The 27,910-nt window shown below is 44.0% G+C and overlaps 14 protein-coding genes across 14 annotated transcripts; 7 read left to right on the forward strand and 7 right to left on the reverse strand.

Moving 5' to 3' along the window:
- Positions 1 to 738: 738 nt before the first annotated feature.
- Positions 739 to 1,976, forward strand: V1512DRAFT_212497 (uncharacterized protein; the record flags this gene model as incomplete). Its single annotated transcript, XM_066913562.1, has 4 exons — positions 739 to 827; positions 881 to 1,087; positions 1,136 to 1,239; positions 1,288 to 1,976. 4 exons carry the CDS (start codon positions 739 to 741, stop codon positions 1,974 to 1,976), a joined length of 1,089 nt encoding a protein of 362 aa, XP_066769480.1.
- Positions 1,941 to 3,304, reverse strand: V1512DRAFT_267624 (SBDS protein C-terminal domain-containing protein). Its single transcript, XM_066917319.1, has 3 exons — positions 2,795 to 3,304; positions 2,675 to 2,735; positions 1,941 to 2,624 (listed from the first exon to the last, which is right to left on the reverse strand). Exons 1-3 carry the CDS (start codon positions 2,859 to 2,861, stop codon positions 1,997 to 1,999), a joined length of 756 nt encoding a protein of 251 aa, XP_066769481.1. The 5' UTR covers positions 2,862 to 3,304; the 3' UTR covers positions 1,941 to 1,996.
- A 991-nt stretch (positions 3,305 to 4,295) lies between these two features.
- On the forward strand, positions 4,296 to 4,876 carry V1512DRAFT_267625 (uncharacterized protein). Its single transcript, XM_066917320.1, has 2 exons — positions 4,296 to 4,561; positions 4,612 to 4,876. The coding sequence occupies exons 1-2, from the start codon at positions 4,377 to 4,379 to the stop codon at positions 4,769 to 4,771; spliced, it is 345 nt and encodes a 114-aa protein (XP_066769482.1). The 5' UTR covers positions 4,296 to 4,376; the 3' UTR covers positions 4,772 to 4,876.
- A 489-nt stretch (positions 4,877 to 5,365) lies between these two features.
- On the forward strand, positions 5,366 to 6,585 carry V1512DRAFT_243474 (40S ribosomal protein uS3). Its single transcript, XM_066914318.1, has 3 exons — positions 5,366 to 5,450; positions 5,620 to 5,814; positions 5,871 to 6,585. The coding sequence occupies exons 2-3, from the start codon at positions 5,673 to 5,675 to the stop codon at positions 6,479 to 6,481; spliced, it is 753 nt and encodes a 250-aa protein (XP_066769483.1). The 5' UTR covers positions 5,366 to 5,450; positions 5,620 to 5,672; the 3' UTR covers positions 6,482 to 6,585.
- V1512DRAFT_87817 (uncharacterized protein) lies at positions 6,540 to 8,721 on the reverse strand. The gene is made up of 5 exons (XM_066918547.1): positions 8,506 to 8,721; positions 8,075 to 8,456; positions 7,339 to 8,021; positions 7,228 to 7,291; positions 6,540 to 7,176 (listed from the first exon to the last, which is right to left on the reverse strand). Exons 1-5 carry the CDS (start codon positions 8,578 to 8,580, stop codon positions 6,599 to 6,601), a joined length of 1,782 nt encoding a protein of 593 aa, XP_066769484.1. The 5' UTR covers positions 8,581 to 8,721; the 3' UTR covers positions 6,540 to 6,598.
- Positions 8,722 to 9,085: 364 nt separating this feature from the next.
- On the reverse strand, positions 9,086 to 10,223 carry V1512DRAFT_249806 (uncharacterized protein; the record flags this gene model as incomplete). The annotated part of the gene is made up of 4 exons (XM_066914634.1): positions 9,086 to 9,095; positions 9,147 to 9,753; positions 9,803 to 9,884; positions 9,945 to 10,223. The coding sequence occupies 4 exons, from the start codon at positions 10,221 to 10,223 to the stop codon at positions 9,086 to 9,088; spliced, it is 978 nt and encodes a 325-aa protein (XP_066769485.1).
- A 384-nt stretch (positions 10,224 to 10,607) lies between these two features.
- V1512DRAFT_249807 (DNA topoisomerase) lies at positions 10,608 to 12,837 on the forward strand (the record flags this gene model as incomplete). The annotated part of the gene is made up of 5 exons (XM_066914635.1): positions 10,608 to 10,688; positions 10,743 to 11,119; positions 11,166 to 11,335; positions 11,380 to 12,746; positions 12,799 to 12,837. 5 exons carry the CDS (start codon positions 10,608 to 10,610, stop codon positions 12,835 to 12,837), a joined length of 2,034 nt encoding a protein of 677 aa, XP_066769486.1.
- A 1,250-nt stretch (positions 12,838 to 14,087) lies between these two features.
- On the forward strand, positions 14,088 to 14,458 carry V1512DRAFT_267636 (uncharacterized protein). Its single transcript, XM_066917321.1, has one exon. The coding sequence runs from the start codon at positions 14,104 to 14,106 to the stop codon at positions 14,410 to 14,412; it is 309 nt and encodes a 102-aa protein (XP_066769487.1). The 5' UTR covers positions 14,088 to 14,103; the 3' UTR covers positions 14,413 to 14,458.
- A 94-nt stretch (positions 14,459 to 14,552) lies between these two features.
- Positions 14,553 to 18,581, reverse strand: V1512DRAFT_267637 (nucleoporin Nup120/160-domain-containing protein). Its single transcript, XM_066917322.1, has 6 exons — positions 17,799 to 18,581; positions 15,471 to 17,752; positions 15,320 to 15,423; positions 15,055 to 15,269; positions 14,779 to 15,006; positions 14,553 to 14,730 (listed from the first exon to the last, which is right to left on the reverse strand). Exons 1-6 carry the CDS (start codon positions 18,466 to 18,468, stop codon positions 14,633 to 14,635), a joined length of 3,597 nt encoding a protein of 1,198 aa, XP_066769488.1. The 5' UTR covers positions 18,469 to 18,581; the 3' UTR covers positions 14,553 to 14,632.
- A 46-nt stretch (positions 18,582 to 18,627) lies between these two features.
- V1512DRAFT_230129 (rab-GTPase-TBC domain-containing protein) lies at positions 18,628 to 21,406 on the reverse strand. The gene is made up of 5 exons (XM_066913938.1): positions 21,119 to 21,406; positions 20,959 to 21,073; positions 20,712 to 20,909; positions 20,469 to 20,667; positions 18,628 to 20,422 (listed from the first exon to the last, which is right to left on the reverse strand). Exons 1-5 carry the CDS (start codon positions 21,148 to 21,150, stop codon positions 18,765 to 18,767), a joined length of 2,202 nt encoding a protein of 733 aa, XP_066769489.1. The 5' UTR covers positions 21,151 to 21,406; the 3' UTR covers positions 18,628 to 18,764.
- Positions 21,407 to 21,410: 4 nt separating this feature from the next.
- V1512DRAFT_230130 (uncharacterized protein) lies at positions 21,411 to 23,378 on the reverse strand. The gene is made up of 2 exons (XM_066913939.1): positions 22,535 to 23,378; positions 21,411 to 22,381 (listed from the first exon to the last, which is right to left on the reverse strand). Exons 1-2 carry the CDS (start codon positions 23,225 to 23,227, stop codon positions 21,575 to 21,577), a joined length of 1,500 nt encoding a protein of 499 aa, XP_066769490.1. The 5' UTR covers positions 23,228 to 23,378; the 3' UTR covers positions 21,411 to 21,574.
- Positions 23,379 to 23,431: 53 nt separating this feature from the next.
- On the forward strand, positions 23,432 to 24,391 carry V1512DRAFT_212582 (dynactin p62 family-domain-containing protein; the record flags this gene model as incomplete). The annotated part of the gene is made up of 2 exons (XM_066913567.1): positions 23,432 to 23,757; positions 23,806 to 24,391. The coding sequence occupies 2 exons, from the start codon at positions 23,432 to 23,434 to the stop codon at positions 24,389 to 24,391; spliced, it is 912 nt and encodes a 303-aa protein (XP_066769491.1).
- A 77-nt stretch (positions 24,392 to 24,468) lies between these two features.
- Positions 24,469 to 25,212, forward strand: V1512DRAFT_212566 (dynactin p62 family-domain-containing protein; the record flags this gene model as incomplete). Its single annotated transcript, XM_066913566.1, has 1 exon — positions 24,469 to 25,212. A coding segment is annotated over one exon (744 nt), but the record flags the coding sequence as incomplete, so codon positions are not given.
- On the reverse strand, positions 25,199 to 26,532 carry V1512DRAFT_243495 (UAA transporter). Its single transcript, XM_066914319.1, has 2 exons — positions 26,331 to 26,532; positions 25,199 to 26,271 (listed from the first exon to the last, which is right to left on the reverse strand). Exons 1-2 carry the CDS (start codon positions 26,437 to 26,439, stop codon positions 25,295 to 25,297), a joined length of 1,086 nt encoding a protein of 361 aa, XP_066769493.1. The 5' UTR covers positions 26,440 to 26,532; the 3' UTR covers positions 25,199 to 25,294.
- Between the last annotated feature and the right edge of the window lie 1,378 nt (positions 26,533 to 27,910).

The raw sequence follows: 27,910 nt of genomic DNA on the forward strand, positions 1-27,910 counted from the left end.
AGTTCCAGTTTTTCTTTTCAGGCGTTAAGACGAACAATATGCGGAACCATGCCGGTGAAACTACGCGAGACTGGTATTCCACATGTCATTTACGGCTTGTCAGATAACTTGTTGAGGATTAATGCTGATTTCCACGGAACCAACTCGAAAGACTGGCTGAGTGCAGACCAGGTTATCTTTGATCATTCTGTCGACAAGCCGCTGACCGTGATCTGCCCAATTACAGGTCCCCGCATTTCGTCCTCAATAGCAGCTTGCATCCGCTCCGACAGACTGTCGTTTGTCAGCGTCAAGGCCGAAGCCACAGAATGCACGTTCTCGATACCGGTTGACGGCTCACCGAGACGGTTGTTGTTCGTCGATCACATACAGGCCTTGGCGGTTATCGGCTCGAACGCGGCTTCCAGGTTGCAATTTGTGGATCCGAACAAGAATCGGATACTGCGAAGTACGCCGATCGATCATTTGTTGAACGAAAGTGACGAGCTTTACTGTATTTGCGAGTGGACATTCAAAGCAAAAAACGGGACGTACAAATACTTGGCAATAGGATGCGGTACAAGCACGAAGTCAGATCGTGGCCGGGTCTTGATTTTACGCGTCGAGGATGCGGCAGCAAATTCATCTGGCGAAAAAATACCAGCGTACCAGTCTCCATCGCGAACATCACCGATATCGCGGTCGCCGTCGTCGACGACGACGCCTGCATCTATAGTTGCGAAAAATATTGAGGTGTTTATGTCCGGAGTGGTTGACATTGAAGTCCAGAAACAGTTCAGCTGGACCACTACTGAACGCGTGTTGGCGTTGGCACAGTACCAGGAACAGTAAGTTGTGTTTTACGGGTAAGTTCGTTTAGAAACTGACATGGGTTATTTAGTTCACTCGTGTACGGTTCGGGAAGTAAAGTCTGCTTGAGAACTTTAGATGCCGAATTGCTCAAATTTAATACAACTTATTCCGAGCTGACTCTCAGAAGCCCGGTTGTAAATCTAACGGTGGACAATGATGTGATTTACGTTTCAACTCGGAATCACTCTGTTGTCGCAGTCACGTATCAGGATTCGCATTTGATTTACTTTGAAGGGTATGTCGTTAGATCGATATGGAGACATCGTGCTGACAATTGCTTTAGCGATCCAGTTGCGAGGAGCATGATGCATCATTTGTCGTATGGTCGTAATTTTGTGATCGGGTGCGATAAAGACAATACGGTGATTGGGCTACATAGACATGAAGGTCAGTTACTTGTTTGAAGGGCAAAAAAAATCTTGCTAACGTTTAAAGAGCAACGACATCGGTTGAACATGAGCCTGAAATTCAGGCAGACGATGCCGTCAACAGTTTCGCGCCTGCGTTTAGGGCGGTTTGTTCCGGTACGGCATCATCCTGATATTGAAGACAGTGCTGCCGGCGCAGATGTTCGTGACGTTAAGTTTGAAAAAACTATAGTGGGAACCGCCATAAATGGATCCGTTTACGGTTTTCGGGTACTGTCCAAAGACGAGTTTGAATCGCTTGATCTTCATTTTCGCAGAGTGGTATTTGATGTTTGCCGACTGTTGTGTTACAACCATTCGGACAAGACTGTTGGTTACCCATTAAAGCTTTACCTGATTCCAAAGAAATATGGAGTGCTCGCAGTCTTGAATGACCTCACAAAGGACAAGACGCAACGAAGGCTGACGAACGAGCTGAATTGGCGGTACAGAATGGTCAGAGAGTCAGTTGGAGACGTTTCCGTGAATTCGATTGATGGTGACGTGTTGGCATATCTCAACGACGTAATGGAAGGGCTGAAAGACCAATTAGGGGATAGTGAGAAAGTGGACGAGTTTTCAATGGGCGATTTGGGCAGCATGGAGGATAGTAGGTTGCATAACTTTTACGAGTTCACTCAGCCATTGACGTCACGAGCCTCGCACTTGCAGCCACAGGAATGGATTAATCGCATAGTTAACGGCATGGAGTTGTAAAATAAAGGTTGATTTACACATTAAAACGCCTCTTCTCCTTCCTGGATGACGGCCATTTCGAGCACTTCGATCGCTCCGCGACCTTTGCTTTCGTTCCGTAGTAAATCACCAATCTCTCGAAACTTTCCGGGCTCGATGAACCCAATACATTCCCACTCAGTAGACCAATCTTCTTCTTCAATCTTCTCAATCAATGCAACCACTGTGTCTCTGTACTTCTTTGCTTCTTTTGCATTTCCAGATACCCTGATGCGCATCCGGGCCCTTGCTATTGGGATAATTTGCTTTTCAATCAGCTTCTTGATGACATCAAGCGACTGCGCCTTTGCACTCTTGGTCGCAATGATGTTGATCCCCAGCTCAGCTATGGCCTTGTCTATTATAGTGGTCGGATACGGCCGCTTAGTGGTAGGATTCACGCACTTGGACGCCACGAGATCGAGCACGGTCGCATGCGTCTGCTGTGCCTTTGCCTGCCGCTCTTTCTCGCCGACTTGAAGTTCGCCTTTTTTTAAAATCTCAAGAATGATCTTGTCGGTATCAGTCGTCCCGAAGCTAGATTTCAGGTCTTCATTCGGAGCGACCTGGCCTTTAGAGACGTTTAAGAACACCGAAGGAATTTGTAGAACTTCATCTAAATCTGTCTCACTAGAATTACAGTCAGATTTTAGGGAAGCCTAATTAGTCAAAACTCATACACTCCGGACCGCCAGTCTTGGACTTTATTTTGATAGCATGCAAGTTCAAAGCGCCGCTTGCCTATAATTTGTTAGCCAGCCCCTTTTGCAAATAATAAAGTGAGCGAGATAGTAACTCACCTTTGCGCATACGCACAAGCGAGACGTTTGTCAGCTTGATCTGATTGGAAGGTTGCTGGATAGGCATTACTTTGCTGTAATAATTTTGGGTGTATGAGTTGAAATGAAATTCTTACGTCAAAGTTTGCCGCATCAAAAAAAAGTAAATTGCAGTTAGAGTTCACCTCCTGTGTATATGCGCAATAGTATTAGCATTTAATCCAGTAATTTTGACAATGTCCTAACAAATTACATTCGTCATTCCAATGGATACGACGGACAATTGATGATGGCTTTACTCTTGTTTGACCATTGCTAGAATATACAGACGATTTGTAAATTAGTCTAAGTATAGCGATTAGTAAATCAGTCTAGGTATGGTGCATTAGCCAATTCAAGGTATTTTATAGGGCATCCACACTGGATCTAGTTATCCGGTGGTCAGCTTTTTCGATGTCGATACTCTGCTATCAGTTAAGTCCGTTAGTACGCTACAGGAAACTTGATTGTTAAGTAAGTTCGCGCTATTCGTGCAAATTTATGAATAGTACAAAGGTATGCGTTGAAAAATGTGAAATAAGTTAGCAAAGTGCCATTCCACGCGCGCATTTCCTACACGCCGGGGCTGGTCATTCTACAGACGCGTCAAGTTCGCGTTCTCTTAACAAACAGGCTATTGTTTAGCCACATTAATTTTACATATGGCTGTGTTGCGTGCACGAGCCACCTCATCTCATAAGCTTTTTCAAAAACTTTAAATTTATTGTCCATTATTTGTCCGTATAAATGCGTTGAATAACAATATCATCCTATGAATTGTCGAATGCTTATTTGTGTTCAGCATATGATTAAGATGTCAAAACTTGATCTTAACTGCTTAATTTCATACAAAAGCTTGAAACAAAAACGTCAAAAGTCGCGTTGAAAACGGTACATTTTACTATAAACAACAACGGCATGTTTCCAACACAGTTCTCTATAAAAATTTCCGAAAGCATTCTTGATGTAGGTTTTACATCAAAGTCTAATCAACCTTTGCGTCGCAATCAATAGCTTCTTTGACGGCCATCATCACTTTACTGTGAGTGCACTGACCAGCATTCCTTAGAAATACAAGATTTTAAGGGTTGGTACACCAAAACAAAAAAAACAAAGCAAAAGTACGCGTTTCTAATACTATCTGTAGTATCAATACACTATAAATTAATGCACAGATTGTATTATATATAAAAAAAAACCAAATTATATATTTTTTCAACTAAAAATACGCATTCGTCATAGAATGTGGCTTGGAGGCGACGCGTGTGCCCAATCAAGTACAGCGCCGCAGGGTCAGATCCCCTTTTTGGACAAGACCCGCCTGCACGCGCTTTCCATTCCACACGGCAGATTCCTAATTTCGTCCGATCCCAGCCAGTCCTAGCTAGGTTCGTTCTGTCTGTCCATTCTCCTGTACTGCATACGCAGCCGAAAAAAGTACAAAAGGCCTCCCTTCACCCCATCCTACCTGACCTTCTCTTCATCCACTCACTCATTCAATTGTCTGCTCTCACCCAAGTCACTCTTTTTTGACAATCTTTAAATAATCACTACTATATACAAAATGAAGTTTTTCTCTGTCATCTCTGCCATCTTCGTCTTGGCCCTTGCCTCCCTCGTTGCTGCCGCCGTCGAGAAGCGTGCTGAAGTCACCGTCACTACCCTTGAGACCATCATCTCGTGTGCTCCTGAGATCACTCAGTGCCACCCCTCGAAGACTTCTGTCTACAAGCCTCCCGTTGTTACTTCGTACGTTTTGATACTCTAGTTTCTGAGAACATTTATTCTAACATTCACAGTTCTGCCGTTTACCTCAACACCTCCTCGTGGGCTACCGTCTACCCTAACAAGACCTCCACTGCTTCCATTGCTACCTTCACTGGTGCCGCTAACGCCATCAGTGGACCTACCTATGCAGTTGCTGCCGCCGTTGCTGGTATTTTCGCCTTTGTCTTGTAAAGGAACTCCATTTTGTACCTAGTGTTATGAGTGGTGTGCTGTGAAAATGAAATGTACTTTTAATTTTGGCACGGTGTTTTACTTTCAATATATGATCTTATAGAATTGTTTTTGCGTAGTTATGACTCTATGAAGATTCTTCCAGTAGTGTTTATTTATTCCCCTAATAATAGGTCGCTGTTGTAAATTGTAGCCTACATAATTATGCAATGAAGACGCGTCTTGTTTCCGAATGACTTTACTGTGTTTAGCACTATCTCACAAAACATTCATTTAGTTGTTTCAATACAGTTCTCTTTACTTTTATGTTTCATTTGATGCCACACCGATTTAATTCTCAACCCCTGTCTCTCGTTATTTTGACCGAGCACATGTGTTGGCTGAGACATAAACGTCAAGAGATTTTTCCGTTTTGGTTCCTTATTAACCGATAACTTTAAACAAACTTCCATTTCTAGGTTAGGGCTATAACCTAATATGTGTGAGTGGTGCGTGACTGTCATTATTATTTGAACTCGCTCACTTTCCACAACGGCAGCACTGTAGCTCCGCGTGTGTCAACCCTAATCCACTACACGATCTGAGTGCTCAACACGATTTTGTTCTTGTTCTCGCTGCTATCGACACTCTCATCATCAACCCAGTGGTATCAACGGACAATAAGTCAGCATTCTTCATTGTAAGTTCTTAGTGTTACGAAATAAGAATATATGCGTGTGATACGGTTGTTTGGATTGATTGGGTTTCGAGCTAAGCACATTGAAGTTGGCTACAATCGCGATCATCTGTATCTCACACATTAACTTCGATTTATATTGGTATATAACATTGCTAACATTGACTTGGAGGATCTTATTGTTATTTACCTTTATTTATTTGGTCTCGATTTAATTTACCGGAAATGTCTTTGATTTCAAGCAAGAGAAAGTTGGTTGCCGATGGTGTTTTTTTCGCCGAATTGAACGAGTTCTTTACTCGTGAGCTTGCCGAGGAGGGATACGCCGGTGTTGAAGTCCGTCGTGCTCCTACCAAGACTGAGATCGGTGAGTTCTGTTGAGTAAAATGCGTTTAAGAGTGAGAGTATTGATGTCGGAAATAGTCATTCGTGCCACCCACACCCAGGAAGTTCTTGGACCCCAGGGCCGCAGAATTCGTGAGCTTACCTCGCTCATCCAGAAGAGATTTAAGATCCCCGAAGGTGGTGTTGTCATCTATGCCGAGAAGGTCCAGCAGCGTGGACTGTGCGCCATTGCTCAGGCTGAGTCGCTGAAGTACAAGCTTTTGAACGGTCTTACCGTCCGACGGGCATGCTATGGTGTTATGCGATACATTATGGAGTCCGGTGCTAAGGGTGCTGAGGTTGTTGTTTCCGGAAAGCTGCGTGCCGCCCGTGCCAAGTCCATGAAGTTCACAGACGGTTTCATGATCCACTCCGGTCAGCCTGCCCGTGAGTTCATCGATACTGCTACCCGTCACGTTCTTCTCCGCCAAGGTGTTCTTGGTGTCAAGGTCAAGATCATGTTGGGCTCCGATCCCGAAGGTAAACTTGGACCTGCCAAGTCTCTTCCTGACGCAGTCACCATCCTCGAGCCCAAGGACGATGCTCCTTCAGTCCTTGAGCCAGCACACATTAGCTACATTGAGAAGCCCAAGGCTGCGGATGAAGTCCCTGTTGAGACTGTTGCGCCTATCGAGGTCGCCGCCGAATAGATTTTCTTGGGTTAAAAATTTGTGCTGTTGTGTAAGGTTATGTCTATTTGAATGCATGTAATTTGTGCTTTGTTTTCACAGTAATATATCTACTATAAAATCAATCTTCTAAATTCATCAACTTTGCTCAACTTTAGTACTACGAGCAGTGAGCGCAACTGAACTGGGTAATATGCTACGTGAAGCCTCAATAGCCCATATTAATTGAACGCGCTGCTTGAGCAGCGTTTTGGCCAAAGCAATTTGCTCCTTAGTCCCCGTAAGTGCGCACCGTGTTTGAAGACCAGTTGACTGGACCTCAATCACGACGCCAGACTCTTTGTAAACCGATAAAGCAAACTTCCCAAGTCTGTCAAATATTGCTTTGGTCTTTGGCCGAACCAGCGTTATCGTCTCTGAGATTCTCGGCGAAAGTTGAGCCGGATCTGTTTCACCGAGTTTGACACTTTTTATTCGTGGTTGCCGTTTCGATTTCTGGGCTTCCGAGGTGCGCGTTCTGAGTTCGACACACATCCTGATCAACGCTTCTGTTGATCTCAAGAAGGATTCTGGATCTTGACCTGTCATTGTTACAGACTTGAAATGACTATGAGGATACAAGTTTTGTGAAACGAGTAGCTTTATGCCTGCGATCTCGTCAATGCCCCGCTCGTTTAGCATGCCGACTACTTCGTATGCCAATTTCAAGTCCAAAGCTAAACGTGAAGTTAGTCCAAAATCCAAATGCCTTGCGTAAACAAACTTACTGATAGCTGTTTCTGACTCATCAAGTAGCTCATCCCTTATAAACTCCGTCAGATTGTAAACAGCCTATCAATCGTGAGAAAAGATATTAAAATTAAAGTCGGGGTACATACGTAGGCCACTGGAGTGCTTCTGCCGTATATATAAAGTACGGGTTCTAGCTGACCGAGGGGCACGTCTCCCAGCGACACCTTTGCAGTAGAACTCGACTGCAGCTCAAATAACCGTCTGTTACAGTCTTCCAAGAGCTTCGCCATCACTTTATCTGGCAGTGATATTCGTATACTAGCCGACTGTGCTTCTCTAGCAAGACGTAAATCGGCAGACGGCACTCGAGAATAAGACTTGCGAAATGCAATTGTTTCTTCACGTTCTACAATAGTTTTCTGTTTTGCCGTTAGCGTTGTGACCGGATTGTAGTTTGCCTCTTGTTCAACATCGACTGACTGTGTGTGCTTTTTCGCAAAAGTCGAGGTCGACGCGAGCGAGAGTGATCTTTTCTGTATCTGCATAGTAACCGGAAGCTTGTTTTTGCTTTTCAGTCTTGTGTATTTGGCTGCACCACTTCTCACAGAAGATGTTGGTGGTCGGGCATGTCTGTCTGGATCTTGCGGTGATGAAGAGTCGCCCGGATCATGTGCTCTTATGATCTCTGTTCCTCCCTTCTTTTTAGACATATGCTTGACATTTAGAGTCTTCTTCTTGTGACTTAATTTGCTATTCAAAACTCCTGCTGGAGCCGACCATATAACATAGTCTTTGCTTGACTTTTGCAGTTCCTCCAGCTCTTGTATTTCTATATCACAGTTTAGTTCTCGACTGCACATTTAACTCTCGGTATTCGCTTACGTCCTAAAACTCCATTCTTGATCATATCAAAAGTTTTGAATTTGAGTCGCCTGCTCCGCTGTCCAGACTCTGGTAACTTGTGCGACCGTTCGAGCATCGCGCGGGATTCCACAAACCCGCCGACTTTTTCAGGCTTGATATTGGTCTTTAGCATCCTGTCAGCCTCAGTCTGATCTCCATCAATCATGTCGAGCGTCATTGACAGCAAATGCTCAACTTCGGGGCCTTTCTCCATTGCCTGGGCCGTCCATTTCACCATTCGCCGCTGGTGACCTGAAGAGCTGGGTTTTGTTTTCTGTGGTAAAGCTGCATCAGACGACAAAGAAGAGAATCTGAACTGCGAGCACAATGTGTCGTATGGTCGTAAGCATTTAAACAGTGGCTGGTCAGACGTTAGCAGTCCTTATATAGTACCCAGCATATGGCCATACTTGATTTCGACATCTTATTCGGACAGCTGCGCCAAAAGTCACGTTTGAAGTGACTTCGGTCACACATACACACATTGATTAACAGCAATATATCCTGCTATAGACGCTAACTAATATAGCCATTGGCTGCAATAACAATAGTCGATCTTTACTTGCCATTCCCATTTCAAACTTTTGTTCGCGAGCCGCATGAGCTTGAGAGACCTAAAATTCGGAACATACATCACTGACAGATCATGGATTGAAAAGTCTACGAATGATTTTATTCAATACAGTGATTGATCAGATTTTGTTAGAGGTACTAAATGTACAGAGATCTTATTACCCCGGTATACGCATAATACGAGTGGCAAATAGGATACACAAAAGTAGTGTATCATGAACGTGACCGACGTCAATTGTATTCTATTTGTGGTATTTCGTTACCGTATGTTTGCAACGGCATTTTTTGGGTTAAATATCGTTTTGTGAGAGAGTGGTGAATTAAATTTTGTTGAATGTTTAGTATGGCAACCCCTTTTGGGGATGATAAACAGCTGTGAACTTTTGATGTTGATGATGTGCAATAATGAATAGACAATTATTCCTCACTGCTTGATTGTTAGCCCTGATCACGCTTGACTGATTATGTATACACTTACGCCCCGTCCTGCTCTTGCTCGGATTGTCGTCGCAATTTCTCGAGCTCAAGTTGTTCGTATAATAAAAACAAGGCACGCTCGTTTTCGTCTACCGTTCCTCGGATAGTAAACATACGTTCACCGGACTCATCATATGGCTGCTTCGCAATTGAAATTCGAGCTCCACTTAACTTTCTGATATCTTGAATTTTGGTACCTCCCCGGCCAATGATGCAACCGACCATATCAGCCGGGATCGCAATGCTCTGTGTCAGCTGCGAGCCACTTGAACCTCCGGCACTCTCAGATGACTCGAAATCGCTAGGATTGCCGGTTCGGACTCGCGGAGTATATGAATGCGACTCGGCTTCCTTTGCTTGGGGATTGTAAAGAACAGTTCCAACCGATCGCTGAGCGTCCTCAACAAGACATTTACCGATTTCCCAAACGGCGAGACGAACTCCTTCTGCCGAACCCTGAACCTCAACAATGCGCTCAGTAGAATTTGGCAGCATGTCTTTTGACGCGATCATTCTGACACCGCATTCGTCTTGAATGGCTTTGATTTTTAATCCTTGCCGGCCAATGATAGTACCCATGTGATTATGTGAGATCAGAAGTCGGACGGCTACAGAAACAGTTAGCAATCAAACAAACCAAATTGTAATTAATCATACAAGTATGTCCTGGTGCAATGGTGGAGGTGACAGAAGCAGGCGGAGGAGAATCGATGAGAGCTTGAGAAACCATACCGTAAGCCTGAAACCGTTATTATCAGCGATTCAAAACAAAATCAACAGATCATTAGTAGAAACATACCCTTGAGACTCCATCAAGACTGCCCATAACACTCAACACACGATTATGAACACCAGGGACAGGCTTGCTAACGCCAGCCTTGACATCGGTGGCTTCACGTAAATCAGCAACATTCTTGCCTCCTTTTCCAATGATTACACCAGCTTCTTTTGATGTAACGAGGGCACGAAGAGTCAATGAAGCAGCAGCATAAGATTCCTCAGTTGTGTAGACATCAGATGCGTCATTTGCACTTTCAAAGTTGTTATTGTATTGGACAGGAGTTTCAGTATCAGTCATGGTGAAGTTGAAGAGAAGAGATTGATCCGGGTGGATTAAAGGAGTCGTGAGAGAAAAAAAAATGAGGAAGAATTGGAGAACGAGAAGAAGAAAAAGAAAAAGCTCGGAAAATTCAATTCAGGATTTGGGGATTGAATAAGTCAGAAAGAGTGAGAGATCGAAGTAACGAGTCTTTGACAGAGCAAAGGAAAGCTGTCTGCTTAGCTGTTTTAAGGGTTTTGTGTTGGATTTTTTTGTGATGTGAGTGAGCGGGGGATGGAGCGTGTCACGAATCACAAATAACTCACATTATTGTGAGCTGGTACAAAACACGTTCGAGTCAAGTGTAAACAAACAGAACACGAGTATGGCCCAGCGTGTGCCGGATTTGCAACACAGGCAAACATGCGCGTATTATGCGTAGCAGAAAAACCTTCTATTGCGAAATCAGTTGCTCAGATCTTAAGTGGTGGTCAAGTATCTACGGTTAGTGGTAAAAAAAACATTGCTTAATGTATACATACTGACATCAACATATAGCGCAATTCTGATAATCCATACATTAAAAATTACGATTTTGTTTATAGGTTTCCACAGCCATGGGGAGACTCAGAAGTTACAATGACCTCGGTCATAGGGCACATCACAGCTGCAGATTTCGATCCTCGGTACAGGCAATGGAACTCTTGTGCACCAGCTCAACTATTCCATCTCGGAGTTCAGGTCGCGATTGCCGATGATAAGAAAAACGTGGCAAAAAATATTAAAAACGAAGCGAGGCGAGCACAAGGACTCATGATCTGGACGGACTGTGACCGTGAAGGCGAACATATTGGCATGGAAGTTGTCAAGATTGCTAAAGAAGGCAACTCACGCATCGTTGTCAAACGAGCCAGATTTAACAATCTTGAACAAGAGTACGGTTGCGATCCTGTATACTTAGGCTGTACTAATTCGTGCTAGTCATGTTAAGAAAGCAGCGCAGAGTCTCAACGAGATTGACAAACGACTTTCTGATGCTGTTGACGCACGAATCGAAATTGATTTACGACTTGGAGCAGCATTCACGCGTTTTCAGACGTTAAGCCTGAAGGATACTGCAAGACAGTTAAATGACGCTTTGATATCTTACGGTACGACGTGATTCTATGTTAGTCGACTATAATCTAACGACTAGGATCATGTCAGTTTCCTACTCTTGGATTTATAGTAGACCGATTCAAACGGGTACAAGACTTTCGGCCTGAGCAGTTTTGGTATATTAAGCTAGTGGTAAACAAGGACAAAAGCAATGTGAACTTCAACTGGAAGCGAGGCCATTTGTTCGATCAAATGGCAGTAACATTACTGTTTGAACGCGCCATGGAGAACAGTGGCTCAGAAGGACGGATAGTCAGCGTTGTCAAGAAACCGACGAGTAAATGGCGTCCGTTGCCCTTAACGACTGTTGAGCTTCAACGTCGAGGATCTCTTTTTCTAGGTATGAGCGCTAAAAAAGTAATGGACATTGCAGAATCTCTATATACCAAAGGCTATATTTCCTATCCCAGAACGGAAACGGATCGATTTGACAACGGGATGGATCTTCTTGCGTTGGTTGCTAAGCAAACTGAAGATACTAGTTGGGGCGGGTTTGCTCAAGGACTAATTAACGGAGGTTATGAGACACCTAGGAAAGGTCATAACGATGATCATGCGCATCCACCTATTCATCCTGTGTCACATGTTTTGCCGCCCGCGGTAGACCACGATCACCACAGAGTCTATACACTTATCACGCGACACTTTTTAGCTTGCTGCTCAAAAGACGCCAAAGGTGACAGCACAGAAGTAGTGCTGGACTGGTCTGGAGAACGGTTTTCCACGTCGGGATTGCACGTCATAGAACGCAATTACCTAGATGTGTACACATATGACAAATGGCAGAGCAGTCAGACTCTACCAGGGTTTGTGCAAGGTGAGCTGGTTACTTTGACTCGTGCAACCATTGAACAGGGGTCAACGACTGCACCAGCGTATCTGTCGGAGTCAGATTTGATCACATTGATGGACGCAAACGGTATTGGCACTGACGCAACTATGGCAGAACACATTGAGACCATTTTAACGCGTCAATATGCCGTGAGAGTGCCTAAGGGTACAGCAGCAAGATTTACAAAACCAGTCGATATTGACCCACCTCATCGAGGTGCAGCACAATCGACAAGAGGACGAGGTCGGGGTCGAGGCGGTCATGGAAGTCGTAGTGGACGAGGTAACGGGCGAGGAGGTCGTGCAGGCACCACTGCGGGTCGTGAAGGTCGCGAAGGAGACGGTATGAAAGAACTTATACCAAGCACTCTTGGAGTTGCGCTCGTTGAAGGTTATGACCAGATTGGGCTAGAAATGAGCTTGACAAAACCATTTCTACGAAGACAACTAGAAGAGAAGATGAAGGACGTCTGCGAAGGTCGGCGTACCAAGCAGCAAGTTATTTCGGAAAGCATATCACAATATGAAGAAGTATTTTCCCGTGCAAATACTCAAATCAGCATTTTACGACAGGTACGGTTCAAGTTTTTCTTATAGCGAGATGTAGTGTCTGACAATAGCATAGGCATGTCGCCAGAACTTAGAAAAACAGGATTCTCGATAGAAATTGAATATATTTCTGTAAATATCGAAATTGTCTATTTTTGGGTGTGTCCACTATCTGCACCGGGTCGGAAGAAGTTAAATATAACTGCGGCGGGATTTGTGGAGCTACCCTAACCCTTAAACTCCGATGCCAAATTTAGTCGATCATGGCCTCTTTTTGGGTTTCAGTTCAGGGTCCGCAATGACTTTCAAGTTCATCCCTCGCCCTTAATATATACATCGTAAGTGACTAAATTGACCGGGATTTGGATTATATTAAACACTCGTTTTATATTTTCTGGTTTTTCATTTGCTATGATTAGATGAATAGGTTAATAACTATCAATTGTTGCAGTTTATAGAAATTAGAATAATATCGGCAATGTCCTTGATTTCTTCATTGTCGTCCAACAGACGAACTGCGTCTTCACGGACTTTATTAGCACAGTCATCGTCGAGAACACAAATGACAAGCTTAAGGCGCGAGTCAGAAAATCACACTGCTTCGTTATTAATCACACAATCTGCTCGCGTGGCTTCCACGAGGCCGATTTCTCAAACGGCTCCGAACTCTGTCTCGAGTGAAGCAAGGACGTCAGTGATTTCGCCAATCGGGCACACCTCATCTCTGAGACGGAGCAGTACCGCGCTGTCTACGACTTCATTGCCGACATCTGCCCCTTCGATCTCATCTTCGCGGCGCATCACAAGTCCAAGCTCAAGTTTGCAACGGACGTCTTCTGTTTCGACTGCTACTAGAACGTCTGCATCATCCACACGGTCAACATTTTCAGTTTCATTACATACACCATCACATACTACATCGACAGCATCTTCGTCAATCACACCGTTCTTGTCTTCTTCGACACAGTATTCGTCAATCTCGTATTCCTCGACATCGGATCTATCGTCGTCAACCACATCCTCTTCTGTTCACGCTTCCACAGCGTCAGCTGCTCCAGCTACAACCACTGGAGGCAAGTCAAACACAACAACAATCATTGCAGCAGTAGTAGGCACAGTAGGCGGCCTGCTCGTTATCTCTACTATGCTTTTCATTTTCCTCCGCATCAGGCGTCGCTATGGCGGCGCAAACAGCAGGTTTGCATCTCCGCCTCGCCCGATTTCAGATACACGCCAGCAGCCGCCTGCAGCACTCATACTACAGCACGACTTACCCCAGCAGGACATGCGACAGACATATACCCCGTCAGAACCGGTCACGCCGTCGGCTCTGACCCCCCATTTCTTGGGCACATTTTTCACCAGATCGAGACGGAGTACCATGTCCACCGGTTCGCCGACAGACAATCCCGGGTTCGTCAAAATCAGCGGGCGCAAACTTGAGCGATGGCAGGATCCTGAACGAGTGTCGATCCACAGCATGTCGGGTCGGATATACGACAGAGACGGCAACGAAATTTTCAGGGAACCGGTTGCGTCATCGTCAAATCATCCGCAAAACTCGTCGCGCCACTCATCTTCCAAAGAGCCCGAGCACACGGACGACGAAGATGGCGATGACGGAAGATACTACTTGTATACACATGGCCCGTCTGCTAATGAGTCTGTCTCTGCCGTGACCCCAGATTGATGGAGAACATGGATACATGTATAGAGTGCATTTTTGGAAAATTCTGGCCATTTAAAATTTTGTCACAAACATAAAAGTTTTTTAAGTTGGAACATCGGCTGATTTGGAAAGGGCGTTTAGATTTTATCGTACGTTTGGAGTTTATTGGAAAAAATATGCCACATGACTTTTATTTTGTTATAAAATACCATATTTATATATTTACATTACAATCATTAGGTCAAAGTTTGCTGCCAAGTATAGTCGCCATTCGTTCCAGCTCGTTTGTATATTCTCGTTCCACATCACTTAATCGGACCAACACACGCTGCGAGCGACCTAAACTGTCAGCATTCTACCAAAAAACTCAATACAAAAACGACATACCAATACCACGCTCAGCCTCGTGTTTCACCTTCTTGGATGCCGAGTCAGCAACATCCACCCGTCGAGCCAAAAACCAGGCTTCAGTGTTGTCATTCATGCAGGACAGTGTGTTCAGAAGCACAAGATATCCTTGAGTCACGTCCAAATCATACGCATTGAACTCAGTCCAGTCTTGGCCGTTAAATCCAGATCTCAACCGTTGCACGTATTCGTAAATTATGGCCGCAGCTGAAGCGATTTGTCAATAAAGTCAATCAAACAAAACCACTCACTTACCATCACGACAGTTGCCATGCTCGATTCGCCATGCGTACAAAATCTTGTAATAGTTTACTAAACCTGGACCGTGTAAATCAACGCTGTCTCTAGCTTTCTTTTCCAGAATAGACTCAATTTCAGAATGCAATTCAAGAAAAGAATAGCTACATAGCCTCTTAGATTGACCGCTCTGACATAGGATCGTAACAAACTCAGATAAGAGCTCGGCTCGTCTAAAACACAGCGTCAACTAATGCATAAGTAAGCCAAATAATAAACTGACTTTTTGACGTCGTGCAAATGCGTCATGGCCATGTAAGCCTCATCATACAGTGCGCCTTGTAAGGCTGACAAAAAGACGCTCTTATAAAGCAGATCCTTACCGGCCTATAATCATCAGCACAAATCTACCCCATTGCATTCTGTAAACTTACATCGTTCCCGCCCCACACGTCAAGCGCCAATTCGTAAAACAGGGTTGCATAGTTATATACTTGCCTTTCATCGAATACTCCGCCAACATGACTGCAAAACTGTGCAACACCCGCACCAATCAAAGCCATCGACTGCGACTTATCTGTTGCAAAAAAGTCATGCAGCGAAATTGCTTTGAGCTCCGATACATTATTATCAGACATTTCTGATATACTACTCATAAAACATGAAGATGCTTCATCTGCCTCTCCAGCTTCGAGTAGCACTCTTCCACGAACATAACTACCGAGCCCATCCAGGGGCAAGTATGGTAAAGCGAGTCTGCTTTCTTCCACATGTCCAGCTCTCAAAATTGCACCAATGGCACCTGCACAAGCAAGTGAACCACTTGAGATACTTTCATACGACATTGTATACTCAACAGCCTTGCCAATCCCTTGAGGACCAGTAATCGCTTCTGACGCGCATGCACATCCTAGCTGAATTTCAAAACGAGAATACAGAAACTGCGTAATTGTTCCTCCTGGAAGAAAGCTATTGTGCTTCTGAGATAAAACGAGTTTGTTAACCTCGTCGGATAAATCGCTATCACTGGTAGGCTGGCGCTCACCTGGTGGTATCAATACCGTGCTTGCTATAAATTTCAAGTATGCGACGTTCCCAAACGCTTTCAAAAACTTATTGAAATAAGAGTGGTGGTCACAAACAATAGAAACATCAACATCCATGCCAAACACAACTAGCAGCAGTAGTATCTCAAACACATATTCGTAAGTAGCTTTGGCCGAGTCGTACACTGAATTACCAAGCAACTCAATACCAGTTTGAGTCAAATGCCAACGAGTCTTCAACGGCGGTCGACCAAATTTTGAAGTTTCGGTGACAAATAGAAGCTCAGTGAAACATGCTTCAAGCGCACCATCAAGATCAGGTATATCAGACAACCGACTATTAAGCATGTCTACCGCCGGCTGTGAAACCTGATCATAGAAGTTCTCCATATAGAGAGCTTCCATCGTATCGCCAATTGAAAAATTTGCTGGACTCAGTGCACATTCAGTTATGGCTCCTAGAAACTCTGACAGAGCAGGACGTGGTAATAATTGTTTAAATGCATGTGCTGTCTGAAGTAACATCAGGACTGGATCTGCCAATCTTTGGTTGTCACCCTTTATCCCAGCATACTCAAAGCCAATACAGTCCCTAAGAAACGACACGCTCGTACCTTTCACTAAAGTTAAACCGCTCGTCGCGGGATCTAAAACCAACGATAATGCCTCATTGCCTTGCTTGGAAAGCTCGAGACATAATCGCTCAAATCTTGCCCACTGTTGTTGCAAGTCCGCTCTATATGCCTCATATCTCTGCTCGTCGTTCAGATCATCGACTGGAACAGTGACAGCGTCATTGACAGTCTTGTTTATCCGTTCGCGGAGCGGAATTGAACGGTCATATACAAGATCCATACTTCCTGTAGTCTCAATTATGTGTGCATAATGCTTAGCGTATACAGGTAGCACAGTCTCTAATATGGCAGGAGAAAACGCGCCAGGCTGAAACAAGTGCCTGCTACAAATGTCTGACATGTTTTCTGCAGGTTCGTGAACTTCTTCTTCAAATAGTTTCCACGAGTCAATCAGGCTTGAACCAAGCGAAGTCCAAGCATAATCCTTGCTTCTGTGGCTTGATGTAGGAATGCCAAACAGCGCCCGTACTTTTGAGCTCTTGTTACTCTTGAGCATAACCCAAAGAGTAAGACTTTCACTGCGAGCCGAATACTCCAAGACAAAATCTGATACCATCCATATTGCATTATCCTCAGGAATACTAGGGCCAATTGTCTGTTTTAAAATATCTGACAAAGTCGCCTTTAATGGACCTTCACTGCGGATATCAAGTCTCCATAGCTTAAACTGGCCTTCACCAAGTGGGCAGTATGTCACCAGATATCCAACGTTGTCGTTTACTTGCACTAATGACATGAGAGTGGTTTGTTCTATGCTGAGAATCTGTTTTGTATTTGTGGGTTGTTGCGCCCTTTGTTCATCGTTAACTATATCGTAAACGCTAAGTACCGTCAAAGTCTCTAATGACCAGAGCTTTAGCGTGTTATTGATCGAAGCGGTTAACAAAATTGACGATGAATAGTCTGCAATCATAGATACGACCATACTGGTGGAAATATTTGGATGTCCCTGCACCTTATCGTTTGAGCCCCACAAAAACATTCCTCTCAGTGACGCAAGATAGCTTCCATCGCTGAATATACGCTCATTATAATCTAGTACAATTAGCAACGCAAATACTCTCTTAATACCATACCATACCATCAGCTAATGGGTGAGACCGGTCAACCTTCATCAGTCCTCCATCTTGTAACGCAAAGATCAACGATCCGTCACGGAGTGATACCATATGATGCGGTGGTCTCAAATTAAAATGAGCAGACTCCTGCACATGACACCATTCTGTTAATGGTCTTCTAAGCCATTCGCCAGTAAATGACCTGCTGTTGAAAACGAATGAGTATAGAGTGAGCGACTCTGTAAACACGTCAACTGTGATTGAGTCTCCGTCGTAGGCTTCTGAGAATGTCACACAAGCGGGTTTAATTGGGTGTGGGAGTTTGATGACTATTCTATGTAGATCTGTAGATGAAACCAAAACCTCTTCTGAAGCCACGAGATCAATTGGGGTAATTGTAAGAACGTGACCATTGTTCAAAACGCGCCATAGTAGAGACTTTGGATATGCGCCTGCAAATGATCGATGATATATTGAGCTGGCAGTAGCCATATGCTCTCTTAAATATTCTTCCTCTGGATCTAACCCATCAACTTTCGATTGGCGCCGTTTGAAGAATCGCGATGAGCTTGAATGGAACCCATCACCATTGTCTGGATCTGGAGCTGTGAGTTCAGTCGTAGGAGACCGTAGAGATGACGAATCAACGCGTATGCTTGACTCCCTCAGCCATTTGCGAGTATCTCTGCTCATTTTGGTGCTATATTCATTAATACTGCGTTCAATAAAATGCTGTGCCTGAAGACGTGGTAATGTTGAAGTTTTCGTGTTCAGGTAAAGGGTTATAAAAAAATTGTAAACAAAGTTAATATAGAGCACAATAATGAAGAAATTTATGTCAATACAAATTGTTCTGAATTAACTCTGTCCTACTATATACCACCCCAATTTTATTAAAACATTAAAAACACCCAATAAACTATATTACAAACACTTTTTACAATCCACAACTGCTAGTTCCCGTTATCAGGACTGTAATAGACTCAAAATTACATTCCTAGAAGCAGTTTAGCTTCTTCAGCCGAAAGAGCAGTCGGGACAATTTGTGATGGTGATGCTGGAGACGCATTTGACGCCACGCTATACAAGGAGGGCTTTTGTAAACTGTTAGATCCAAACAAATTGGCCGAGGGCAACAAGTTAGCTGTCAAAATACCACCGTGACCGGCATCACTCGGCTTAGTTTCAAATAACGAGTTGCCTGATTCCACAGATGTACTAGCTTTTGAAGAGTCGACCGATGACGAAATGGGTGGATCGAATAGGATGCTACCTGCTTTGGAGGATTCGAGCGAGGATGCTCCAAGTCTGCCAATATCAGATGACGGGCTACCCCTAGATGCATCAAGAGACTGAGCCCAGCTTGAATCCAAAGGATCCGGAGAATCGGAATTGTACCGTGAGATAGGATTTTCTATGCTGGCCGACTCGTCGCTAGCTGACAGACTGGGCGATGCTGCAACAGCCGCAGCAGCTAGAATAGGTAGAGTGTTCTTCTTGTCCATCTTGACGTTGTCAAAAAGTAGACATTTCTTCACATATTCAATGCGATCAAGCGCTTCCTTATACTTGCTCCTGTTTTCAGCATCACCTAGAAGTGAACTCAATCCGTCTAAACTAGCTGTCAAGACCTTAGCCAAATGGTCATGTCTTTCGCGAATGTACTCTGCGTCATCAAATGCCACGATATTTCGAGCCCTAGACGCTTGCGGGATACTCTGGGCTTTGGATCCGTCTTGATACCGTGTCGGGCGAGACAGAGATCGGATTCCTGAAGTCTCTGGAGTCACATACTGTACACCACTTTGCTGTATCGCGGTAGTAGCACGCACACGCACATCGCGGACTTTTTCGCGCACATACTTGTTCATATCGTTTCCAAAGCGCTCGGATGTGTCCATCATATTCTTGGCAATACCTGACATTGCTTTTTCCATCTGAGCACGGCGTTGAATTAAAGTGCTGTTACCGCCTGGAATTAGCATGCCGTTGATTATATGTAGAGGATGCTGCATCTCAGGCGGCTCATCATACACTGGCATATATTGCTGAGCAATTCGTCTTCCTCCACTTGGTGTAACATGTACCTGCAAATAAATAGCATCTTCAACAAATGTGCATGGCGCCATTGCGTCATTTATAGGATAATGCAGCAGTAACGTCAAAGCTCCAGTGTAATCGGCCAACAGCAGCTGATCTCTAATTCTGAGAAGCATGGCAATACAAACAAAGTCTACCAAGTCTAAGGTATGACTATCTGCAGCAAATAAGCAATCCCACATTGACAACAAACTCGAAAATTCAAATTCACGACCAAATAACAGTCGGATCCAGCGAATACCCCAAATCTGTGGTTCAATACCTAATGTACGTAGATGTCGCTCCAGCTGTGGATCAATCTTCCGGAGATAATTGTCCTGAATTTTGCGCGCCTTGACCACGATTGGAGGCATGACTCTTCCGTTTTCAGACGGTCCCTTCACTTTGCCAATTGCAGCGTACCATTCCCAAGCATTTTGCATTATAAAATTGAACAATGTGAAGGAGTCGTGCTCTATGTATTCTGAGGAAAGTGTTTCATACATCAGTCTGTCACCTTCGGCTACATCAGTTGCTGGTTTCAAAGAATCGTTGGCTATCACCAAAACTAAATTTGTTAGCTCCTGCCACGTTTGGTTTGATGCCACACTCACAAATTGGAGCAAGAATCTCATGCATTCCCTGTTGGTAGCTGACAACTGGATTCATCTTTGTGTACACAAACAAGATATCGAGCATTGTGTTCTGCACAGACGTGTCCCTAAAGTATTCTATATCAGGAAACGTCCTTTCTATATCTTGCAGAATATCCTTTCTCAAGTCCTCGTCCTTCCAGAACGTATTCCACGGGTTCTGAACTATCAGCATGCGAGTGACCAGTTGAACAACAAACGTACTTGAATATCTTGACTGAGGGGATTGACCACATTCAAATCTTCTTTCTCCTCTTCAGGGGGAGCATTGCCTGCACTTTCCTGTGCTCGCTTAAGATGTAAAGCAAGATACTTCTTCTTCAAGTCGTCGTACTTCTGTCGTTCAGTCTGCAATATATCACTCCAAGTATCAGGTTGTAAATCTGGAAATAGCATGAAAAGCTACGGCATTGTGTTAATAGACACGAAAATCCTGTTATAAACCACATACTTTCCAGCACAGTGATCGTAACGAGTCTTCACACATTGTGCCACCGTTAATGACCGACGACTTTAACCCTGTCAGTGACGGGAATGCGCCACCAAATAGTTTGTTCCAGCGACGACTACCAAGATCAGTTTTAATTGACGAGCCTCGACTAAATACGTACCGAGTGTCATCAATCGTCCTCGAAGTTGCCATGACGACGACAGACCAGACAACAAGAAGTCAATGGCAGAAGTCTCTAGCTTTCCAGACGTGGCCAGAATCAACAAAGCGAATACAAAGTGGCGCTATAATGAGAAGCAAAGACGTGAACAAACTGGTCTGAACAATTTAAAGTAGGCCCAAAATATATTTTTGATGTCAACTTTGTCGGGCACACAGATAAGCATCCACGAGGTAGCAGCCGCAGCAGACCCGATGAGCAGGTCAGGCACAGATTTGCAACTCGGAGTGACGGGTTGGATTTCGCTTACTTTGTTTGACTTCTCTGACAAGCTCTATCTAAGCAACCGAAGGTTTCGGCACTTCCGTCACATCTGCACAAAAATTCCGGAGGTCTCGCAAATCTGATAAGCCGATGTTTACAGTTTACCGTTTTCAAACTTTCAATCGTCTCTATTCAAGACTCCAACAGTGCCTTCTCACGTACCCACCATCTAATACAAGTTGTATGTCCTCCGTTCTCAAAATCCCACCCAGTCTGTCCAACACATCCTCGCACTTTTTCATGTCTTGCTACACCACATACTATACACAAATCACTCGGTTCTCCGGGATAGTCCCTAAACGTAAACGACGCGTCCAGGTTTGGCAGGTCTCGCATACCAACGCCAGCAATTCTTTCACGTAAGCTTTTCCATACTCGGGCACACTCTCGTGCTTCCCTGTCTGCTTCAAACCTGCCACCACGTCGTTTTCGACCGGCACATATTCGAATCGCAACCTCGGCTCCAGCTAGTAAAGCGGCAAAAAATCGCTTTGTCTTCTGTTGTGATAATACTCGTCGTTTAAGAGGAAATGGCAATGGACCCAACTCCTGAAACAAAGGTAATGGCAGCGGAAATAAATTTGATTGAAAAAGAGAAAGCAACACCTCAGAATTTGGCACAGCTGGTCGTGGTGGAGTTGCTATTGGTACTGGCGTAGAAGCCGGTGAAGTCTCAAAATCTGGCCACGGTTCAAACTCTTCATCCTTCTTTACAGTCTCGGGTGCCAGTGGATTTATTCTCTGTACTTCATGTGCTGAAGTTGTGCGTGCGTGAGAGTGGCCATTATTTTGGAAACTATCCTGTACTTGTGGGTTAAGATATTGACGCCCATTTGTCCCAGCCTCTAAATGCTGTCCGAAACGTAATGGCGGAGCATTTACTCCTCCGTATCCAGCTGCACGCGGGTTGATATGTTGCTGAGGTGGAGGTAATAAAGGCTGTGTATGACTTGCAAATGCGGGCTGATGCGTAGTAGTATGCTGCAATCCTTGTTGTCCCGACGGCGGTGGGCTTAGTTTAAATAAAGAACTTGATTTAGAGGGAGAACCTTCTCTGGCTCGTATATTTTTAGAAAGACTGGTCTCGGTAACCGGGCTAATCGGCGCATGGACCGAACCGACTGGCTTAATTGGACTGATGGGTTTAGCCGGACTGTGAGAAGTGAAGGTCGATTTTGCTAGATTGACCGGAGGTTTGGCAATAGTTAGAAAAGAATTCAACACTGAACCCTGCTGTGTCCTACCTTGCGCATCAGCAGAGTGTTGAGTTGGTGCTGTTACCTTTTGAAACGGCATCGGAGATGAAGTTGCATGAGAGGACCGAACGTTTCCACTTGGCTGATTTGCCTTGATCTCCACAAAATTGCCAAAATCATTGCTATTTATGACCGGATCAGATCCACTAGTCGTTAATTTTGACGGTTGTATTAAATCTGGAACAGGTATAGTGCTGGCCGGCAGCGGTGTAGCAGTAAGTGAGCTGGTTTGGAACAAGTTCCGAGCAAGACTGTAGTTCCCTGGCTGCAAACCTGGTGGCGAACTCGTCTTTACCGGTGAAGCTGCAATCGGAGATACCACTGCCGGTACATTGTCGTACGTCGTTGTACTGTTATTTGACAGAAGTGAGAACCAGTCTGCTGTAGCTTGTGGTTGACTTGCATTGGCATACGCACCTGTGGGTACGGGAGCAGCGGGCCGCGTACTTTGTGATGGTTTCGCAATCAAATCGTCAAATAACAGTAGATCGGCGTTAGACATGTTTCGGTGTACGTTATGCTGACTCATATTAGCTCATTATTCAATCTCAGCAACAATTGCGCCAGATTTCTAAACCAAGAAGTGTAGATCCCGGGCCCCATCATGAATCTCGGAGCCGGGGCTAGCGTTGTGCGGCTCAAATTTATACTGAATACGCGTCATCGTCCCAAACGCGACAACAGTTTTCATTATATAATAGATCCAGCCAGTCTTCGTACTAGGTCTTGTTTGATGGAAAACCCTGGCTACCCAAATATACGCATACATTGTCCTTGTGCAGAACCTGTGACCGATGGAGGTTCAGAGAACGAGGACGAGGGAGCAGGATCCAAGCTTGAACTGCCGCCATCGCTCGCTAGTCCTTACGCGTTGCATGCTTTAAATAGTCTGTACTTCTGTGACAACTGCATGGTGCTAAGATGTGAACGATGTATTGTTGAAGAAGTTGTACAAACTTACTGTCCTTCTTGTTTACAAGTCTATTCTGCCGATACCACTGCTTCTGGCAATGATGCTGCCCGAGATTTGAGGAAGAGAGGTAACGAGAAAACTTTACAGTAAGTTGGCGCTGTTTTGTACTGATTTAAGCTGATTCAATGACTTAGCTGTACACGAAACTGCTTACAATGTCCACTCTGTTTCTCGATTACAGTAGTGCTCTCCACTTCATCAGAAGGTGATGTGTACCTACAATGCCCACACTGCTTTTGGGATTCAAGAAATGTGGCGGGAGGTTTGACGTTTACCAAATACGGAACGCTTTATAATCAATTGCAGACATTTATACTAACCGATCCGAACTCAGAGAACAGCCGGTTCTCGACGTTGTCGTCCTTTTACAAGGATGTCTATGATGCAATTGATCAAGAAGAGTCAGAGATTACGGCTCATACAGCTCCAAATGGTACAAAACGACCGGGCCGAAGTTTGGAAACGTCTCGATTTATTAGGTCGTATGCGGCTAGACGGCAAGCTAGTTCTCCGACACCAACACCTAAAATTACGCCATCGACTGTACTCGGCGTACTTGGTCGCGCTGGTGGCGTGTCCTCTCGGAGAGTTAGAGAAGAAGCAGAAAAAACACGTGAACGGTATATAGTAGATCTAGACGAAAGTGCTGAATGGGCTGCCGTAGACAGGATCCGCGGCATAAACGCTTTAACAGACAGTATGTACTTTTTCTTGTTATGAGCGAAATTAAGTACTGACACGTGGCAGCTCCCACTATTTTTCAGTTGCACAGCAATACCGCAAGCAATCCCGTTACAGTTGGTGAGTTGCTGCCTCTATTTGTGAGACTGCGAACAAGACGAGCCAAACGTTGTCGGGCCTGCCGGCATATCTTAGTACGACCAGATATCTCTTCGCGCAGATCAGCTTCTTCTTCAAGCAAACACTCATCGACAAAAGTTTCGGACTCCATGACCTTTCGCATTAACTTGCTTTCCAAAAACTATCTCCCGACTCTGAGGCTTACCCACATTCCTTTGCAGTCCAGCGCAAGAAACATATATGAAGCTGGAATGACTCCACATGTCGTTCATGTGTTCGCATTGACTGTATTTAATCCGCTAGATGAGGCAATAAAGGTAACGCTTGGCTCACCACCAAAGACACCAGATCATGGACATTCAGTCACATTCATGACTCCATCTTTCGAAGTCGGCGAAAACAAAGAAGATGATTGGGACGTAGCCGGCGTCGTGTCACTGAGGACAAAACTCGCAGAAATTAAGCAAGCCGCAGTAGAAGCCCGGGAACTGCAAAGACCGCCAACCGGAATCCTTGACCGCGGACGAAACTGGACCACTGTTGCGTTTGAGATTATTCCGACCGATGCCCGCGGGTCAAAGATTGAAGTTCCACTATTTGTGAGTGTTGCGTACCAGGCAGAAATTGAACGAGACTTCAGCGCAGCAAGCTCGAGCGACAACAAGGAAGGTTCGTTCGATAAGGAGCAGCGAGAAATGGCGTTTTGGTCTGTATTACGTCTAGGAAAAGTTATTGACTGATTTCTGTTATATACTCTATTCACAATTTCAAAATTCCCATATGTACACTTTAAAAACTCCACAAAAACTTTTGGATGCTTTTTTACTTAGCCTTCTTCACTTTCTCAACCATTTTTCGCTTCTTCTGTTTCGTTTCAATGTATTTTGTCAATGCCTCACCGCCAACTCCTGCGAAAACCAAAAACACACCAATCCATTGTCCAAATGTGAGTCTATGATTGAACCAAATAACAGACAGCAGCATGGAGATCATTTTCCGGGTGACTGTAATTGTCACGAGAGTGAGTGACCCAAACTTGCTCATAGTGAAAAATATGAATAGTTGCCCGACAGCACCACACAATGAAAAAAGTAAGATATCGTACAGCACCTGAGGATACAACTTAAAAAACTCAAGCGCGCTTGGCAATTGCGTGGTCAGCGGAGTCAAAAGAAAAATAGATGTGAGAATAGTCGCCATCATATTAATACCGCACATCAATTTTGGACCACTAACATTTGGCTGCGTCTGAAAAATGTAATCCTGAACGGAGTTGGTTAAGCCGTCAAAAAGCAAGTTAATCCCAAGTAGCAATAAGCCATACAATGAAGCATCGGATGGCCCTTTTGCCTTCATGCTTCTGGCTGGGTGGTACAGTGTAAAAAAAGATACACCGAGTGTTATAATAAGCACCACCACGTACTTTGTCAAAGCATACTTTTTCCGGAAAATGAAAACATGAAGTGCCATGACCGGCAACAATTTGCAGCTCTTTCCCAACAGCATGGTCAAGTAATCTATATGTTTTAAACTCGCATATCCAAACGGACTCGCAAGCGAAGATGTTGCTGAGACAAGAGTGTATAGCATGATAGTCTTGGTATTTGGAAAGACGCTTTTACTTTGCGCTGAGTTCCTGGTAGAATAGAGTGTGTAAAAATACCCCATTATGGTAGCACAAAAAGATTGAATAGTGTTAATAACAACCGGAGCTCTGAATACCCGCTGCTCAGGTCCATATGGAGTAGTTGTGATGCGCTCCTGCAAAAACGACCATGTTAAGAATGACGCATATATACCTGACGAAAATGTTAGAGATTGTGCCACCAAAACCGAATAAAGCGGGTGCTCTCTCTACCTGCTACAGCGATCAATAATTGAAGCACGACTCTTCCACTCAACTTCGATTCAGTCAAGCTGGTCTTGCTATTCACTACTTTGATCTTGGTTGTTGTTTTTGTAGACATTGTCACTCTGTGTGTTTAAGTATGGCAAAATATAGTCGTGGCTAGATTATCTTCTACCCAATTATGTCGAAAAACGTAGTCAAGGGGTACAACTACCCCAAAGTGTACAGGTGGCAATAACAAGCGACTGCTACAGAGTTTTATACCAACTACTTTTTTTACCCAGTTAATTGACCAAGTACTTCACTTCGTTAATAATTAAATGAATTTACTATAAACTAATCTAAAATACTGCCTTAATATTTGTTCTCTCTGCCAATAGTTGCAGTCGTAACAAGTCCATTCACCTAACCCGAGAACAATCTCAATTACCCTAAACCGATGTCTTGTTTTACAAATTTTTATGCTGGGCTCAACCAGAATATGTCAAATAACTTTTGAGTCTACGCATAGTTTTTGTGCTATCTATGTGCTCTGAAGTTTAATCTGTGAACGCGTAAGAAACACTCTGTGTATCTCTGATAACTTGATTGAAAATTGATCAAGAACTGTAAATTCCATCTTCGATCGAATAGGGTGTGCAAATTGCATAAAATGTCACTAGTCTTTAATCAAAGCTATTAGTGACTGATGTTAATAGTTACTATACTTAGAGCATGTCGACAAAACTTGTGATTGATTTTACTGCTTGCTGGATTCTGTACTGCAAATGTCGCGGCGTGTAAGGACGAAGCAGAGAGAGGCGACATACATAGGCGTAACATATTATTGAGACCTCGCCTTGAAATATTTTCACGCTTGATCGTAAAAGAAATCTATGAAATAACTAGTTTATTTGCATCTGTTTTTCTGCAATTTTTTTATTACACGGACTACAATGCTTTGGCTAAATATCAGATCTCGTGACTATACTGACTGCAGGTAGAGCGACGCTCATGAGCAAAACTTGAAATCTGAACTAATTTATACCTTTGAAGCTAGCAGAGACTACTGCAATAAAAATCGATTGTCTTTTGCAGTGCCTCAAAACCAAACTCGCAAATACTAGCATTATCTTAAACTGGGTTATCAGACTATGGGTTAATCAAGATCTATTTACTTGAGTTTGAGCTTGTTGCTAGACATTTTCGCACTAAAAGAAGAGATTTAGATACTGGTTATCAGCCTATGGACAATAGCAACAACCATAAAAAAAGAAATCAATTTGTACCAATTTTTTTTTATAGTTGCAAGTGTTACTAACTGCAGCAAGTCAAGGTAATCGAAGTGAATTTTCCTATCCACACAGATTCTTTTGTGACGTACTAATTCAGGGGTAGCGCGTACGCACGCGTACGTCTGTCCATCTTACTAATTCGTCGGATCATTTTCTCGCATAAAACCAAGAAAAGAATTCAAAAATTGAAAGCCACTTTAATTGAGTGACCTGTACTGTAGCTTATAAAGTTCCAACGAATTATTGAGCTGGGCTGCTAACGCTGCAGTGTGATCGGTCTTATTCGAAACCGGGCTTGCGCGTCCAACCTTCCCT

This window comes from Lipomyces arxii (assembly GCF_038497795.1).
Source record: "Lipomyces arxii strain Phaff 12-163 unplaced genomic scaffold V1512scaffold_26, whole genome shotgun sequence".
NCBI lineage: Eukaryota > Fungi > Ascomycota > Lipomycetes > Lipomycetales > Lipomycetaceae > Lipomyces > Lipomyces arxii.

Excerpts from the sequence above, each read along its gene's own strand:
- V1512DRAFT_267624 (XM_066917319.1), bottom strand. The coding sequence starts at position 2,861 with ATGCCTATCCAGCAACCTTCCAATCAGATCAAGCTGACAAACGTCTCG. Across the intron at positions 2,736-2,794 it reads GCTTGTGCGTATGCGCAAAG|GCAAGCGGCGCTTTGAACTT; the intron begins GTGAGTTACTAT and ends AACAAATTATAG. Across the intron at positions 2,625-2,674 it reads CAAGACTGGCGGTCCGGAGT|TGAGACAGATTTAGATGAAG; the intron begins GTATGAGTTTTG and ends CTGTAATTCTAG.
- V1512DRAFT_230130 (XM_066913939.1), bottom strand. The coding sequence starts at position 23,227 with ATGAGTCAGCATAACGTACACCGAAACATGTCTAACGCCGATCTACTG. Across the intron at positions 22,382-22,534 it reads TCCATGCGCCGATTAGCCCG|CCTTTATTACCTCCACCTCA; the intron begins GTTACCGAGACC and ends AGTCATACACAG.
- V1512DRAFT_87817 (XM_066918547.1), bottom strand. The coding sequence starts at position 8,580 with ATGTGTGTATGTGTGACCGAAGTCACTTCAAACGTGACTTTTGGCGCA. Across the intron at positions 8,022-8,074 it reads CAAGAATGGAGTTTTAGGAC|AAATACAAGAGCTGGAGGAA; the intron begins GTAAGCGAATAC and ends ACTGTGATATAG. Across the intron at positions 7,292-7,338 it reads GAAGCACTCCAGTGGCCTAC|GCTGTTTACAATCTGACGGA; the intron begins GTATGTACCCCG and ends CACGATTGATAG.
- V1512DRAFT_230129 (XM_066913938.1), bottom strand. The coding sequence starts at position 21,150 with ATGGCAACTTCGAGGACGATTGATGACACTCG. Across the intron at positions 21,074-21,118 it reads AGGACGATTGATGACACTCG|TCGTCGCTGGAACAAACTAT; the intron begins GTACGTATTTAG and ends TGATCTTGGTAG. Across the intron at positions 20,910-20,958 it reads TACGATCACTGTGCTGGAAA|CTTTTCATGCTATTTCCAGA; the intron begins GTATGTGGTTTA and ends ACAATGCCGTAG.
- V1512DRAFT_267625 (XM_066917320.1), top strand. The coding sequence starts at position 4,377 with ATGAAGTTTTTCTCTGTCATCTCTGCCATCTTCGTCTTGGCCCTTGCC. Across the intron at positions 4,562-4,611 it reads AAGCCTCCCGTTGTTACTTC|TTCTGCCGTTTACCTCAACA; the intron begins GTACGTTTTGAT and ends TAACATTCACAG.
- V1512DRAFT_243495 (XM_066914319.1), bottom strand. The coding sequence starts at position 26,439 with ATGTCTACAAAAACAACAACCAAGATCAAAGTAGTGAATAGCAAGACC. Across the intron at positions 26,272-26,330 it reads ATTATTGATCGCTGTAGCAG|GTATATATGCGTCATTCTTA; the intron begins GTAGAGAGAGCA and ends CATTTTCGTCAG.
- V1512DRAFT_267636 (XM_066917321.1), top strand. The coding sequence starts at position 14,104 with ATGTCCACCGGTTCGCCGACAGACAATCCCGGGTTCGTCAAAATCAGC.
- V1512DRAFT_243474 (XM_066914318.1), top strand. The coding sequence starts at position 5,673 with ATGTCTTTGATTTCAAGCAAGAGAAAGTTGGTTGCCGATGGTGTTTTT. Across the intron at positions 5,815-5,870 it reads TCCTACCAAGACTGAGATCG|TCATTCGTGCCACCCACACC; the intron begins GTGAGTTCTGTT and ends TGTCGGAAATAG.
- V1512DRAFT_267637 (XM_066917322.1), bottom strand. The coding sequence starts at position 18,468 with ATGAGCAGAGATACTCGCAAATGGCTGAGGGAGTCAAGCATACGCGTT. Across the intron at positions 17,753-17,798 it reads GTCTCACCCATTAGCTGATG|ATTATAATGAGCGTATATTC; the intron begins GTATGGTATGGT and ends TAATTGTACTAG. Across the intron at positions 14,731-14,778 it reads CGAGGCTGAGCGTGGTATTG|GTCGCTCGCAGCGTGTGTTG; the intron begins GTATGTCGTTTT and ends CTGACAGTTTAG.